The sequence below is a fragment of the Brassica napus genome, chromosome C6 (genome assembly GCF_020379485.1).
Source record: "Brassica napus cultivar Da-Ae chromosome C6, Da-Ae, whole genome shotgun sequence".
NCBI lineage: Eukaryota > Viridiplantae > Streptophyta > Magnoliopsida > Brassicales > Brassicaceae > Brassica > Brassica napus.
In genome coordinates this window covers 20,354,213-20,371,419 of record NC_063449.1, presented here as the reverse complement: position 1 = coordinate 20,371,419, position 17,207 = coordinate 20,354,213, and the positions used below count along the sequence as shown (strand labels likewise).

The 17,207-nt window shown below is 35.1% G+C and overlaps 2 protein-coding genes across 2 annotated transcripts; one reads left to right on the top strand and one right to left on the bottom strand.

Moving 5' to 3' along the window:
• The first annotated feature begins 435 nt into the window (after nucleotides 1-435).
• LOC106391380 (protein REVEILLE 2) lies at nucleotides 436-2,598 on the top strand. Its single transcript, XM_013832004.3, has 5 exons — nucleotides 436-694; nucleotides 1,154-1,228; nucleotides 1,320-1,431; nucleotides 1,556-1,869; nucleotides 1,961-2,598. Exons 1-5 carry the CDS (start codon nucleotides 638-640, stop codon nucleotides 2,366-2,368), a joined length of 966 nt encoding a protein of 321 aa, XP_013687458.1. The 5' UTR covers nucleotides 436-637; the 3' UTR covers nucleotides 2,369-2,598.
• Nucleotides 2,599-4,785: 2,187 nt separating this feature from the next.
• LOC106391382 (sucrose synthase 5-like) lies at nucleotides 4,786-10,693 on the bottom strand. Its single transcript, XM_048760576.1, has 13 exons — nucleotides 10,309-10,693; nucleotides 9,804-9,958; nucleotides 9,542-9,725; nucleotides 8,898-9,016; nucleotides 8,493-8,805; nucleotides 8,230-8,403; nucleotides 8,006-8,122; nucleotides 6,672-6,838; nucleotides 6,352-6,576; nucleotides 5,592-6,158; nucleotides 5,354-5,492; nucleotides 5,178-5,263; nucleotides 4,786-5,092 (listed from the first exon to the last, which is right to left on the bottom strand). Exons 1-13 carry the CDS (start codon nucleotides 10,672-10,674, stop codon nucleotides 5,044-5,046), a joined length of 2,661 nt encoding a protein of 886 aa, XP_048616533.1. The 5' UTR covers nucleotides 10,675-10,693; the 3' UTR covers nucleotides 4,786-5,043.
• Between the last annotated feature and the right edge of the window lie 6,514 nt (nucleotides 10,694-17,207).

The window sequence follows — 17,207 nt, the reverse complement described above, 5'->3', positions numbered from 1 at the left end:
CGACCACGTGTCAAAGCATCTTTTAACCTGAGCCACATGATACAACAGAGTTCTCGACTTTTTTTTTTTTTTAAACGCTGATTTATTATGATGTTATAATTATGAGAAATATTACATAGACGATCCGACAACTGACAATACTATCTGCCTTATAAGGATCTACGCCTAATTGCATCGTCTGAGCCGTCCTACGAAGATTACGTCTGACCGAGTTTACTTGCACTATATTGAAGATCCTTTGTAAGTCTTTTTTCTGTAGCCTATATAATTGTTTAATAAATCGTTTTCTCTCGGAATTAAAACTTGGACCTAGTGGTTTAGAAGTATTAGTGAATTCTTAGTCAAAACTATTGTACTAACTAAGGGAGCTTCCACGGTTCTAGACTCATCTCACTTAATATTTTTTTAAACTAAATTTTAAAATTTAAATAAACTTATACTGACGTGGCTTATCGTCCTCTTGCTCTTTTAAAGTAACCCTTGACTCTGCTCATTCCATAAACTTCTCTCATCTCTCTCACCAAACATAAAAAAAAAGGTCTTTTTTCGCTTCTTCTTCTTCGTTTTCCGGTGAAACCAAGTCCGGTTTCTGGTTATCTGGTAAAAATACCTACCAATGGTACTTGGGTCGAGGTGAATGGTACAAAATCTTATATCGGACGAGTCATTTTCTTCTACAACCATGGTTATGCAGGTGTGAGATCTTTCTTCCTTTGTTTATATATGTATATATGGTCTCTTGCTTTTGATTCTAGTACTATTGTTAATGAGACATATATTATTGCATCTAGACAAAACCTGAAATTAGGACAAAACCAAGAGAGGTAAGTTAGGTCTTTCCAAATCCAAAAGATCAAACGAATTTTGATGGTCTATGTCCGAGAGATATTGGAACTGAAGAATATTCGATTGGCGCAGGTTAATTGTGTAATAGACAAGGCGAGTTTGTGGGATGTTAAGGTCGGTTGTGTGTTAAGGAGAGTCCTACTTAAATGTTATTGGGAACTAGGTAAGAGCAAGTCTCGAAACCCTAATTATTTGATGGTCTAACTCCTCTAGATGCGTGTTAATTAGTTTTATAGAGACTTCAAACCTTTACTATGAGCTCTGTCTGTCTAGAGACTAATTGTTTTTTCTTTCTTTCTGATTATAGGAACATTGTGAGAGCTTATGCGACAGAGCTTCGGATGAGCTTATTATCTCTTCCACAGATGCCTTTTGTCTCAAGGTATTAAATTGGGTTTCTAAAACTCTTGATTGGTTTCAGACTTCAAGTTTAGTTCTAAATTTTGTTGTTTTTTTCTTTTGCTGTTATTCAGACAAGAAAGCCTTACACCATCACTAAACAAAGAGAGAAGTGGACAGAAGCAGAGCATGAAAAGTTTGTAGAAGCTTTAAAACTCTATGGCAGAGCTTGGAGACGAATCGAAGGTGTGTGTGTGTGTGTTGCTTTATCTGACTTTAGAGAATCTTCTAATACACATTCTAAAATACTAGGTTTGAAGAACATGTTGGGTATATTGTTTTGACATTTATTAATTCTTCATTTGAACAGAACATGTTGGAACAAAGACTGCCGTTCAGATTCGAAGCCATGCTCAGAAGTTTTTTACTAAGGTTGCTCGTGATTGCGGTGTTACCTCTGAGAAATCCATTGAGATCCCGCCTCCAAGGCCGAAAAGAAAGCCGATGCATCCATACCCTAGAAAGCTAGTGATTCCAGATGCAAAAGAGATTGCATACGCTGCGATAACCGGCGGCAAGCTGGTTCCGGATGAAGATAACCGATCTCCAACATCGGTTTTATCAGCTCATGGCTCAGATGGCTTTGGTTCAAATTCGCCTAATTCTTCTTCAGCTGATTACCAGGTTTGTAGTTACAAGACACACAATCTGATAGTGTTTAGTTGTCATTTTGTGTTTGACTATATTTATTCTGACATCGTTACGTTTTCGAAAGGTGCATGAGTTATCATCTCACACAGAGGAATCATTGTCTCCTGAAGCTGAGACCAAACAACAAAGCCTCAAGCTGTTTGGAAAGACTTTTGTAGTTGGTGATTACAACTCTTGGACAAGCTCTAATGATTCAGAAGATGTTAAGAAGATGTCAGATTTAGAAACGCTGTCTGTCCGATGTACTTCTTCTTCGTCTTCTTCAGAAAATGCTGGAACGGAATTGACACAACAGGTAGTTGTAGTAGTAGTATCGGAGGAGTTTAAAAGAAACGAGAGATCAGCATTTTCTCAGTTGAAATCGTCTGCGATTGCGATGAAGAATATGAAAGGGTTCATGCCTTACAAAAAAAGGATGAAGGTGGAAGAAAACATTGACAGTTTAGTGAAAACGTCATATCCTATGTGGTGAGGTGGTTTGTGTAAAGCTTTTCTCAAAGTCAGTTTGTGAAAGTCTTTTTGATCTCAACTACAGATCCTGTGTATAAAATTTGTCAAGAGAGCTAGGGACAGTCATCTTGTTTGGGGTTTGATTCGTAAGAAAAGTCCAAAGTTCCCAAGTATTTCCTGTAACCAGTATGAAATCGATGTATCTAATAGTCAACTTTTCTCTAAGTTAAAAAAAATCAAATCTTCCATGTACTCTTTATCTCCTTTATTGCATTTCCACATGCTCTCAGACACAAATTCATGTTGCAATTTTACACGTAACTACTGCTTGCCGACAAAGGAATAACGTGTTGCACACCAAACAAAGTGTACCGGCTCAATAAATGTTCAACAACATCGACAGAGGGAAAAGTTCACTAATCTAATGACTACTTATCTATTAGCATTTTCGAGCTTATTAAAAATTCTAGAATGCATTTGAATCAATGATGATTAATATGCTGAATGAGAAAGAGCTTTCAATCCCTCTGTTCGTTCGTATGGGAGGACAATGACTTGGGAATATGTTTCTAAATTTTCCTATTTAATTGCAAACGTTTAAGACCAAATACTTATTCACTGCAGACGCAAAGTATCACTTAGAGGTTATCTTCTTCTTGCTGGTCGTCACATTACTTTAGTGTAGTATTTGCAGAGAACAGAAAGAAGCCCTCAAAATTGAGAACGAGAATGAATGATCAAGGTCAAGCATGAATTTTACCTAATTAGCTTGTTGATTAACATACTAAAATATTACTTTATTATATAAAATTAGTTCGATGTATATTTTCAAATCCTTCAATTTCAGCATCTATTCTATTAAAAGAGAATCATTCTGAAAAAATCTACTTATGAAAAGTTGTTAGACCATTTCATTTACTAGCAATATATTTGGTCTTACCATAATATTTGACTAACAATATCTAACCTAAAATTTCTCTAACAATAATTTATTGCACCACATCCTTTTGAACATGACAAAGTTATACAACAAATAAAATTTTATTTATTAGACCATATCACACGACAATGATATACACAATATAGTTTTTATACTTTATTATACTCTTTTCTAAACATACAATATAGTTTATATACTTTATTACACTCTTTTCTAAACATCTATATAGTTCCAAAAATTTACAAAATCAAATTTAATACAAACACTTTAACAAACCATATATAAAAAAATAAAACTATATATTTTACGTTAAATTATTTTTTTATAGTTTAAAATAAAATTTGTTATTTAATACAAGATTAAAAATTATTAAAAAATTTACAAATCTATACTACTAAATTAGCCAAAATCAACCAAGTAAATCTTAAGGCTCACAAGTTCAACAAATGTAACTCTTATAAAATGCACACAAAATATAACGTGAGAGAGTAGGTATGGGCATCGGGTCTTCTGGTTGGGTACGGATCGGTTCCTTTTGATCTAAGTATTTAAAATTTTCTGGTTCGGATTCGGGTCGATTTCTTTGGGATCAAAGTCCATAATTCAAATACCTACAAAATACCTATAGTTTTTGGGTACGTAACGGTCCAAATTGGCTTGGGGTTTTTAGGACTCGAAAAATATTCGAATTACCCAAAAATTAAAAAAATACTGAAACACAAAAAAAATCCGAAAACACAAATAAATTCCTGAAAAATATTTAAATTCCTAAAAAAACCCAAATTTTACGGTAAATATGACATGAGGAACCTAAGATACCTAAAAACATTTCTTCATACCCAAAAAAACTTGAATTTTACCCGAAACTATAATCGGAAATCTGGATCCGAAACTTAAAAAAATATTCATAATACTGAAAACACAATCGAAATACCAAATACATATATGAAAAAATCAAATATACCTAATATACTTAAAACATTTAATATACTTTGAATACCCAACTGGGTCTCGGATAGGACTAGGAATCGAATAAAGACCGCAAGTCGACGAAAAAATCAAATATGTACTTTGCCCTAAATCCAAACCCAAACCACAACTATATTTCTTGATTGATTTTGGTTTGGTTTTTCGGACCCGGTGAAATATCTAAGACTAAAAAGAATTATATAATAGTGTACATACAAATATTATATAAACTAATATATTTTGAATACCCAAATGGATCTCAGATAGGACTAGGAATCGAACAAAGACCGCAAGTCGGAGAAAAAATCAAATATGTACTTTGCCCTAGATCCAAACCCAACTATATTTTTTGGTTGATTTTGGTATGGTTTTTCGGATCCGGTGAAACATCTAAGACTAAAAAGAGTTATATAATAGTGTACATACAAAATATTATATAAACAAATTCACAAATTATATAATTTTAAACAAGTGCCCTTCTTCGATATAATGACTTTGTAAGAGAATAGTGTACGCCAATTCTAAAATACTAATTCACAAATTTTGTTTATAATCCAAAGAAGAACCCGCGCTTTCGAAGCGCGGGTCAAAATCTAGTACTTGTTATTAATCATCACACTTAAAAGTTTCAAATAAGAACAACGGTGAAGTTAAAATACATTTGTGTGTTTTCCCTTTATTTTACTGTTTAATCAAACAATTTAATACACATAAATATATGAAGTAGAAGTTAGAACACCAACGACGTTTGGATATTTTTGCAATTAGCTACACCTTTTCAAGAGAGCTTAAGCACCAAACAGCCTGAAACTCAATCGTGACTGTGTTCGCTTCGAGCTGAAAAGTAAGAAAAAAAAACTAGCAGTAATTAGCACATACTCTAACAGTCTCCAGTTATTTTTGAATAGTTACTTCAGTTTACCCTCGAGTTGCTGATGGTTTAACTAAAGGCTTAGGAGGAGGGGGAGGAGGCTGAGGAATATCACTCACTATGGGTATAGTTTTCACCTGGTCCAAACAAAAAAAAAACATGTATGCTTCAAACTTTTGATTCTGATCATGTCATAAGTTAAAAAAAAAAAGAATAAATTATTTTACCAAACTCTTGTATTGAAGATTGTAGAAAGAATGGATGTATCTTTGCTTTGCCAATTTCTGATCTTTGTTCAAATGCCTCCAATAGCTATATGTGCTTCCCATGTTTATCAGTTTGTTTGCATATATCTTCCATGTATAGCTGCACATATATAATCATAGAAATGAAACTACTTATAGAATCATTCCCTTTGGATGGCCTAAGCTATTATCTTCCATAAATAGCTGAAGATATATATACCATTCATATATGCGTTGCAGCCCTGCAGCCGAAAACAGATTCCAATAATTAGGATCGATATTGCATTTCTCAAAGAAATCTGCAATCTTATCACTCGATTCTTCTCCATCGCTCGGATCAATGTGGAATCCAGAAACACCATCCATAATAATCTCGGCAGGACCACCTTGGTTCGTGGCGAATGTGACCAAACCACAGCTCATGGCTTCAATGACAGTAAGACCAAAGGCTTCATAATGTGCAGGCTGCACAAAAGCACCTCTTGTATCCGCAATACACCGGTAAAGTTCACCGTTTCTTGTTCGATCAGTTTGAGCTGCGATCCATCTAAACTGACCCTTGAGTTGGTATTCCTCAATCAGGGAGTGCATCTTCTTTATCTCTGAGATCTCTTCCCTGTCTTTAGACTTGGAAGGGTCAAAGAATCCTCCTACGATTACAAGGTTGACTAAATCTCGTAGCCTCTTGTTCTTGGCGTACCACTCTGTTAATCCGGTTAAGTTTTTCACAACATCTAGCCTTGCCATTGAGAAGACGATCGGTTTCTTCTTGTCCACCAAGTAGCCACTTTTATTCAAAAAGAAAAATATCCATTAAATTTAACCACCGACAAGAAATATATCAGTTTAGAATTTTTAAATAAACATCTAATATCTATAGCATATTATCGTAATGATGATTTCATTCAATGTGATAGATATTTTATTCAAACAGTTGAATGTAAACGAGTAGAAAAGGTAAACAGGGAAAAGAGACATACATGTGTTCATCATTCTCATTTTGGCTATACAATAGTTCTTCAATGGAAGGATGAAACTTGGTGAATCTTCGGTCTTGTGAGGTAAAAGGAAAGTATATAGAGTCATCCGCGCCAGGAGCTGCAATGTTGAACCTCGGATCAAAGACATTGATGCCGGAGACAACTCTGTATAGTCCTGGGAGTGTGAAGCTCATGTGGCTCTCGTATTGTCCCGCTCTTTCTTTGCTGTCAGAATTAAACCGAACAAGATAATGTTATAACCATGGTCGAGTTTCCTTGATGAGAATAATGCATTGTCCTCGTGAAATAAATTAAATCACCTTCCAGCAATCTCTTGATAAGTGCTAGCTATGATGAAATCGGCAGAGTTCATGGAGATTAAGTCCGCCGTAAATTGAGATGAAAAATGATATTTAGGATCAAACTCTTTCCATTTGTTGTCCGAGTCCTCGTATTTAGTCTTCTCCAAGGCATGTGCAATAGTTGCCTGGATTTACAAACACATATATATATATATATTTCATTTCAATTATATGAACAAAAAAAAACTTTTTCATTTCAATTATTTTGTTTTGACATCAAACGAGTGACCATTATATATATCTATATAATGAGTGTACATCAAATGAAATGAAATCCAGGCAAGTATATTGAGTGTACATTATATATGTCAAACGAGTGAACATCCCCGATGTATTAAAAGAAAAACATTACAACATTTTTTGTAACCACGTGTCATCACCACAATTATTCTTCAAATCTTTATAAAAATATGTTGGTCCATCAAGATATATAATAAACTTTTTATTAAACTAATCATAAATTAATTATTAATGTTTTTCATTGTTTCTTTAAATAAAAATAATGGAACTGTTAAATGTGGCTAAAATATATATGACAATTAATGATTTCGAATAATAAAAATTTGATAAAAATTAGTTTACTCTCTATAATTTTTTTTTTAAATTGTAACCTATTAAAATAAATTAAACAACCACATTAAATATATAATAAATATTTAGATTTTTCTGTATATGTTATATTTTGAATTTTTATAAACGACTATAAATGACTAAAGTTGTTATATTTGCTTTGATTTTTTTTTTGAAAAATATTGACAATTTAATATTTAGTTTTAAAACTTTTCATAATGTTGTTACAATTATAATTGACTAAAACTATTAAACATCCCACAAAATTTTTTTATCAGTGATTCAAATTTTATGTTATAAAAAATACAAATTATCAAAAATATAATATGAGTTTAAAATATTATTTAAAAAATATCAATATTAAAAATGTACTATATATCTATGTTAATATAATTAAAACTTAATTTTATATCATATAAAATAGAAAAAGTGTTTGTTTGAATTAATAAAATTTATATATGCATTTGCACCAATTTAATCATATACGTAATAGTTACTGAATTTTTAATTATCAATATATATGTATTATTTAATAATATGTAAAAAAACATATAATATGTAAAATAACATATAATACATAAAATTAATTTATATATAATATTTATCTCACGCAAGGCGAGGGTCTTAATCTAGTTATATATATAATTAAGGCAACTAGTGTACATCAAATGAGTGTACATTTTATATTTATATATATATATATATATAATAAGTTAAGTAACCTGAGTAATTCCAAGCTTATTTGCCATCAGCGATGCCACCAAGTTTCCATCCGTATAGTTTCCTATAACTAGGTCAGGTTTCCCCTCCAAAATATCCAAGATTTTTGTTGTTGCATCCTACTCATGATATAATTTTACAAGAACAAAGTAAAAGTTACACAAAAATACAGAGAAATTGGTTCAAAGTCAAAAAAAAAATCACATTCTTAAATTTGGTCTTTTACCTTGGTGAATTTCTCTAGGTAAGGGTAGATATCAAAGCGAGATACCCAACGACGTAAAATTCCATTCTCTGTTACAAAGGGAATTCGAAGAATATTTGAATGTTTGGTACCAGTGATGGGTTCTAATTCTTGGTTACATTTAGTATCCTTGGCGTCTGGGATTAATCTTGTCACCTAAACCAGTTTCACGATTTCAATATCATCCAAGACTTTATGTGGCTACACGCCTAAGGGAGGGTGAAAAAGATTCAAAGAGAACTTACAACAAGAATCTGAGGTTTGAAATTTAGGCCTTGAGAGTTGATTCTATGAAGCAATTCATCTTCAAGGGCCTTGACTTGGTCAAGAATGTAAACGATCTGACCACCAGTATCAGGCAAACCAAGAACATCGTTTTGACCAAAATAGCCATGAATCGAGAAGATGACAACGTTGAAGATTCTAGGAATCCTGGCGAAGAATCTATCAATATTTCGAGGGTCAGGGGCTTGAAGAATCTCCGACAAGATCCTCATTGTCTCTTTTACTTTCCCTGCGTTTTCTCCCCATCCTTTCTCGAAACCCCACTCCTTAAACCTGTGTGTATGTGTGTGTGTGTTTTTACTCAAAATTAAATCAGTTAACTAACGCATGGATTAGCAATGCATGTAAATAGTTTAACGTTTGACCTGAGTTCGAAGGCTTGGAAAGGTGTTTCCTTAGGCAGCTCCGATAGGAAAACATCAGCCAAAATCAAACTCATCTCAAGCTTTCTTGCCGTGTTTAGTGTCTCATTCATCATAAGGTTCTGAAAACATAAACGTATGCTCAGAATTAGGTTTATTTGTGTTATATATGTTCGCAATTGTGTTATTATGCTCAATGTGATATTTTTTTAACAAAATGTTATTGTGATATTTCTTCAAAAGAATATACAAGTTTTGTTAGTTAAATGTAAACTTAACACATGAAAGAAAATAATATCATAAGAAAACGGATAAAAGTCTGAGAAATTCTAAAAATAACACATACATTTTTTTGAAACTGTCATATAAACCGTACACTTCCAAAGACACCTTATTTTAGAGAAATGAAATGTTTTAACAGCTTAGGAAGGGGATCTAAATGTATTAGAAATTTAGAACCATTTACAAGTTCAAAATCCCTTCAAACACCTGAAATTTATGGTACTTTGATTACTTCAAGGTAATGTTTTTAGTATTTTTAGAAATAATACATGTTTATTTATTGTTTAAGACAAAAGAAGTTTTGTGAATTATCCAAGGAAAAATAGATCATTGAAACAACTAATTTTACAGAGAAAAATATTAACCTCTCCTTGATGCTCAAGTGACAACAAGTAGTCCACGAGAGACTGTGGGTTGTCGTTTAAACGGCCGCCAAGCTTTGAGAACACAAAACTCAGGCCGTTCCCTACTGAAGACGACAGCGAAAGCCGAGGCAGAGTGAAATCTAACGCCCCAAAGTCGACCTCCAACGCATTGTCATCCTTAGCCCTGATTACAAACATAGATCAAGACACCAGGAAAGTGAATGTATTTGGTGAAGAAAAAGAGGAGGGGATGTATAGGCACCAGTTCTCATCAAAGAGAAGCTCTTTCAGTTTTAGATATTGTGTGTTCGATAGAGCCTCCACGGAGAGATCGGAAGAGTTAACCTTCACATATTGCCAATTTCCAGGGTTTCCTCGTACCGCAAATGCTACATTTGGAGGAATTACCACTGCCTCCTGCAGTTTTATTCACATTTATATTATTAACTTTAGCTCACCATATGTTTTATTTCGCAAAGCAATTAGCATTAGCGATTTTGAATATTTTGAAAAAAATAAATCAAACAAAATCAAGTTTGTAAGAGATAACATCATATATTGCCAAGTATTTGGAAGTATAATTTATAGATCTATAGATTAAAAATGAACTTGCCATTTGACATAATATGTTTGGAAAGTATTATGCACTAAATATATGAGATTCTTAGCTTAATGTCAATCAATGACCCTTCATATACATAAAAAGCTTCTTGAATTGTTAGTTTCATTTAATTAAAGACTGTAAAATTAAAAAAGTATGGTAAGACCTGAGTGAAGCATAAGATCTTGCCAAGATCACCTTCCATGACTTGCTTTCTTTGGACTAAATCATTGATAACAATCTCCATCTCATCCATCAACTGGCTCAATTTCAACAGCCTTCTGCCCTTCTCAATGTACTTCTCGAGGCAACGTTTTATGTTCCCGCGGTTTTGTCCCATCTCTTCTGGGATCCCATTGCCTAACAGTACAGAAGTCATTTCCATTGTGTTATGTATCTCAGGATTAATCATAAGAAGAATAAAACGTGGGGTTTCACGTTGGTTTTGGGTGGTTTCCGCAATGCCAACTTTGTTTACTTTTATAGGGAAGATATGACATGCCTTTGTGAATATGTTATTTGTGTTTGTCATATACCTTACGTTTTCGCGAGTGCATGTTTTGTCCTCCAACTAATCAAAGCAATTTATATAACCAAATAAATATTTGGCCACCTGAGAGAAATTGGGAAAAAGAAGTTTGGGTCAAACGAAATTATTTAAATGGGTTTCAAGCTCTGTCACAAGTCATAATATTATAATAATAAGCTAATGACCGTAAAATATGGTTTAAGCAGTAGGCTGAGACCCAGATCCGGATATCCGGGAAATTTAAAGTATCCGGATACGTGGATTTAGTATCCGAATTCGTGGTTTCCAGATATCCGGATTTCCGATATTCGTCTCAATATTCTATTACCCGCGGATATCTAGATCCGGATCCGTAAAAATAATATATTTTTTTAAAAAAACTAATTTTTAATATAATACATAAATTAAATATTTATACAAAATTTATAAATATATTTATATATGTCTATAATATTGCAAAAACTAAAATCTAATATTATAAGATTAATTCATGTATAAATATTAATATATCAAATATAAATATTAATGAAATTTAAAAATTTAATGTGTTTTAAAAATACGGATCCAAATCCGGATATCCAGACATAAAAATTAAGATATCCGGATCCAGATTCGGTTTGGATGTATCCAAGATTTTACTATGTGGATTTGTTTACATGATATGACATTATTGAAAAGGCATGTATTTATAGTTTACAACCGTGTAGTCATCACCTAAATTATCCAACTTAGTAAATACTAAATACCAAGAGATTTTAAAAGGATTTTAATTGTTTATCTGTCATAAATCAATTGGTGGATGTCCATAACCGGCCCGGTCCATAACCGGCCCATACATTTAGAGAGAGAGACGGTCCAACCCTAGAGAGAGAGAGAGAGGCGGCCGCGAGATTTGGAGAGGAGAGAGAGGCGGCTACAACTTGCATATTTCCTAATTCGTTTATGTTTATGATTTGTAATCTTTCCTATTATTGTATTTCCATTTATCTCTCTTGTAATCCCTATATAAAGGGAACACTTATTCATTAATAATATACAGAAACTTACAGTTCTAAATCCTAAGTTTCACAACACGTTATCAGCACGATAGTCTCTAACACCCTGAGCCTAAAACCAAATCGCTAAAACCCTTAAACCATAAATGAAAAAGAATCTGCCTCAGAACTTCGAAGAGGCCGTTCTCCCAAAACGTGAGGATCCAGAAAACGATCAAGATATCAAATCGAAGCCCTGGCCGAGACGAATCAGTCAGTGCAAACCGTTTGTCGATCTGACCACCGACGCGCCCTCACGCACATATACAGTGCGCGCCGATTTGCTTTGGAACCCTAATCCGAATCCGACGATACCGACGAACCCTAATCCGTTTTCGACTCCGTTCCAGCTCGTGTCCACCTGATCAGCTCCAGCCCCAAGGTGTTCCTGATCCTAGACGAGCTCAGCTCCATCCTACATCAAGGATAGCTCGCGATCCGACAGCAACAACTCACGTTCGCATCAGAGCCGCTCGCGATCCGATAGAAGCAGCTCGCGTCCCAGCCAGCTCGCGTCCCGATCGTGTCTAAGCTCGAGGTTCATTCTTGGTGGTCCGGTTTCTACCAACAACTAAACTAAAGGTATTTCAAATTCTAAGAACATAATGAATCAAATTTGGTTGATTGTAAAGAATGAAACCCTAGAATATAATCTCTAAGATGAAAGCCATAGGATAATAGATCAATCCATAAGCAAGTAAATCGAAGCTCTATAAGTTCGATCCCCAAACCCTAAAAATCGAGATTGATCCATTGATCAATTAAAATCAGATTCTTAAAGGTTTTGAATCTCAAATCAAATTCCTTTGATCTAAGATCAAATTTTCGAAATCCATAAACCTTAATTCGAAAACTATTGATTAATTAAAACTGATTGATTGATTGATTGAGATTGAATTTGATCATCCTGAAATTGAAATTGCTTGTTAATAAAATCGAAACACTAAAACCCTAATTCTGAAAATCGATTTTGATTGTTTGAAATTGAACATTGATTGGTTGATTTGATCACCTAGAACTATTGTTAGGATTGTTCAAACTCGAATCTGACTGTTTGGCTTGTTTAAACTAAAACCCTAATGACCTAGTTTAGATTATTTTATAATCGAAATCTGAAACTACATATTAGGTTAAACTGTTCTAGACTTGATCATACTCGTGGCCGTGTGGCCTTGTTGCATTCCTACCATAACTTAATCACATTGATTGATTGCAATTACACTTAGAACTTTTTCTAGGAATGGTGTTGAATTGAATCAAATAGCCGTGTGGCTTGATCTTTGCTTGGCCGATAGGTTTGCTTGTTTTGATTGCATCATGAACTGATAGAAACAAACCATGTTAGGATTGCAATTACACGACAAACTAAATGCATAAAAACGAACTAGTTTGCATCCATGGCTGTGCGGCTTGCTCATTGACCGTGAGGCATAGATCTTGGCTGTGAAGGCTTGTTTGATTGTTTGAACATAAAACCCTAATCGTTTAAATATTAAAAACTATTCCTAAAATATCTAAAAATATTAATCTATAACTTCAGATGTCGAAAATCAACAACCTTGATTTCGCTGCCCTAAATCTATCTGGAGACAATTACCTTCAGTGGGCGCTCGATGCTAAGATCTTCCTGAAATCCAAGGGACTCGGTGAGTGTATCACCGAGAACAATAATGCCAATGAAAAGGATAGTTACAGAGCCATCTTGATCATTCGTCATCATCTAGCTGAGAGTCTCAAGGATCAATACCTAACCATTGAGAATCCACTAGATCTTTGAAATGAATTGAAATTGAGATATGATCATCAGAGAACGGTGATCTTACCAAAAGCTCGGTTTGATTGGATGAATCTGAGGATCCAAGAATATAAGTCTGTGGACGAATATAACTCTGCACTGTTTAAGATTGTTTCTAAAATGAAACTGTGTGGTGAAAGTATTACGGAACATGATATGCTTGAGAAAACCTTTTCCACTTTCCATGCAAGCAATGTGCTATTACAACAACAGTACCGAGAGAAAGGTTTCAAAACCTATGCTAATCTTATTTCTTGTCTCTTGCTCGCTGAGCAGAACAATGAATTACTAATGAGAAACAGTCAGATGAGACCACTTGGATCAGCTCCACTACCTGGTGCACACGCTACAGAGGACAATAAAGAGTCCAACCACGTCCAAGGAAACGACCAGCATGGCTGTGGTCAAGACAAATCGAACGGACGTGGCCGCGGTCGAAGATCCTTTGGCCGCGGGCGAGGAAATGGTCGAGACCATTGATGTGACCGTGGCTCATTTGGACGAGGCCATGGTCGTGGCCGTGGATCTTTTTTCAAACCCCAACACGCGACTAAATCAGAGAAATACGTGTACCATAGATGTGGAATGAGCAATCATTGGGCTAAGACTTGTAGGACTCCCAAGCATCTAGTTGACCTCTATCAAGAGAGCTTGAAAGGGAAGAATCCTGAAGCTCATATGACTTACCAAGATGATGAAAACGACTTCAATCATGAGAAGAATGATCTTATGGATTATGAAACTTCAGATTGTCTAAATAAAAAAAAACTGAAGATTGATTTCGACATTTGTAATCTAAATTCTATATTCTTTGTTTTGATGTTTTTCATTTCTATGTTTTTCATTTCTATGAACTTGTTTTATTAAAACTTTATAAAAGGAATGAATGATTTTTGAAAACGCCAATATGATTTGCGGGTATGGTACACATTAAGGGCTATGGCCAGATATGTATAAGGGCAAGCATTTAGATGCTTTATATTCACCCAGAAAAACCCATTGAGATTATATAGAGATATAAGAATGAATGGTTTCCATATTGAAACAATGGGCGAAGGAAACAAAGAGTTCCTTCAGATATATGTACAAAATCGCTCAAGGCCATAATGAGTCCTAAAAAACTATACATGCATTCTCTATTGATCTAGACTATGCCAAGATCAGTATGATAGAGGCAATAGTCATGGTAACCAGAATGGTTTACCCACGAAATTATACACTTTATGGTATGACCGGATTGGCCATCCTGGTCCAAAACATGATGCGAAATTGATATTGGAAAGGGCACAAAGAGTTATCCCATAGAATCTCACGTGTGTAGCATGAACACAAGGGAAACTCATTAGGCCATGATGTCCCAAAGCACTTAAAGATTATAGTATGTCCATGAGGGGGCAGTGAGGACAAATCCGCACATGTCCATACTATATATAGCTTGGCTAAATCCTTTTATAAATCTGTATTGGCCATTACCCATAGGTCCAAACTCTTAGTCCAAGGCTTGGGGACACACGAATTTACATGCATCTTAACTAATAAGCATCAGACCATTAAATGAGCATAGATATTCTCATCTCAAATTTATTACGGGTCATGAGCCAGACATATAACATCTTGAGATATTTGGATAAGCCACCACAAATATATGTGCCGTCTAAGATGGATCCTTAGAAGAGGATGAGGATGGGGATATATGTTGGATATGAATCTCCCACAAATAATGAAGTACCTTGAGCCAAATATGGGTGATCTATTTAGTGGCCAAGAACACGGATTGCAAAGTTTAATGGATCCGACTATCCAACATTAGGGGGAGAAAATAATAAGCTGGTAAGAGAAACAGAATGGCATCGACCATCATTGTCTTGGCAAGATCCTCGGACTAAAGAATGTGAAATAGACGTCCAAAGATTATACATTTACAAAGCTAGCTAATCAAATGCCAGACACATTTGCTGACCCGAAAAAGAATGACTAAGTCATATATAAACCAGCTTGTAAAGCACCAACTAAATTGATGTCCAAGAGAGACACAGTCAAGTTGCTACATAGTCTATACAAGATAGACCAATAAGTTCCAAAAGATAAGAATCCTCGGAAACAAAAGAGAAAGGTGCATAGAATGATAAAACAAATCCGAGGTCAAGGAAACCATACCAGACATAGAGATAAGGCCGGCCGGCTCTAAGGTACAGGTACCAAACAGTGTAGCTTGGGACGCCAAGCTGCAAAGTATTAAATGTCCTGATAATAATGAATCTCAATCTATTATATCATGTCTGGAACATAATGGAACACAATAAGAAATGTCGACATAAGATGATACAAGGTAGCACTTAAATTTATGAATATAAGCGAGGATCATGAACCCACATCAATATAAGAGTGCGCACTCGTAGAACAGATTGAATGAAAACGTGGGGTTAAATAGTTTAAAGAAGAAATGCGTATTTGGCCATATGATTAAGACGCCATATGATGTTAAAACCAGTGGATATAAATTGGTCTTGTGAGGAATAGAAATTGTGAGATATAAAGCTAATGTTGCACAAGGATTCTCACAAAGACCAGTAATAGATTATGAGGAGATATACTCCCATGTGGTGGATGCAACTACTTTTAAGATTTCTCATAAGTCTGGCTATATAAGAGAGAAAATTAGACTTGCAGCAAACTGATGTAGTGACTGCATATTTATATGGTCCACTGGATAATGAAAGTACTAGAGGGTATTGAGCTGAATGTACATCAAGTTCTCGAGAACAATATTGATAATCATCGAAATATATGATCTGAATATCCTAGGAACCTCTGGATACAATTACCCAAGCGGTTGAATACCTTAAGAAAGAATTCGAGATGAAATATCTCGGGAAAACAAAATTCTGTTTGGGATTATAACTTGAGTACATAAATGATAGGATCCTTGTGCATCAGATGGCATACACTGAAAAAGTACTCAAGAGATTCAATATGGCCGATTGCCATTCTCTGACCAGTCCCATGGTCGTGAGGTCTCTCGGCCTGGACACTGACCCATTCCGTCCCAAGATGGACGATGAAGATGACCTAGGTCCCGAAATGCCATATCTCAGTGCCATAGGAGCTTTAATATACTTGGCAACTCACACACGGCCTGATATAAGCTTTGTCGTGAACCTACTATCTAGGTTTAGCTCCTGTCCGACCCAGAGGCATTGGAATGGGATCAAACATGTTCTTCGTTACCTGCAAGGAACGAAAGACTTGGGTCTATATTATACTAACCATAACAAAGATGGTTTAGTTGGCTTTGCTGATGCTGGTTATTTATCAGATCCACATCAAGCTCGATCACAGACAGGACATGTCTTTACACATGGAGGTATGGTCATATCATGGCGTTCCATGAAACAAACCATCGCGGCCACTTCATCTAATCACTCGGAAATCTTGGCCATACATGAGGCCAGCCGCGAGTGTGTTTGGTTGAGGTCGATGACCCAACACGTCTGTGCTGATTGCGGGATGGCCGAGTGCAAAAAGCCAACTGTGATGTATGGGGACAATGCTGTGTGCATTGCTCAGCTCAAGGACGGTTACATACAAGGTGATAGGACGAAGCATATATTGCCTAAGTTCTTCTTTACTCACGAGCTTCAGAAAGCCGGTGAGGTCCAGGTCGTCCAAGTACGATCCACTGACAATTCAGCTGACCTATTCACCAA

Coding starts and splice junctions, on each gene's coding strand:
- LOC106391380 (XM_013832004.3), top strand. CDS start 638: ATGGTACAAAATCTTATATCGGACGAGTCATTTTCTTCTACAACCATG. Junction 1,432..1,555: donor AGCTTGGAGACGAATCGAAG/GTGTGTGTGTGT, acceptor TCATTTGAACAG/AACATGTTGGAACAAAGACT. Junction 1,870..1,960: donor CTTCTTCAGCTGATTACCAG/GTTTGTAGTTAC, acceptor CGTTTTCGAAAG/GTGCATGAGTTATCATCTCA.
- LOC106391382 (XM_048760576.1), bottom strand. CDS start 10,674: ATGACAAACACAAATAACATATTCACAAAGGCATGTCATATCTTCCCT. Junction 9,017..9,541: donor CACTTGAGCATCAAGGAGAG/GTTAATATTTTT, acceptor TTATGTTTTCAG/AACCTTATGATGAATGAGAC. Junction 5,264..5,353: donor ATCTTCAATACAAGAGTTTG/GTAAAATAATTT, acceptor TGTTTGGACCAG/GTGAAAACTATACCCATAGT.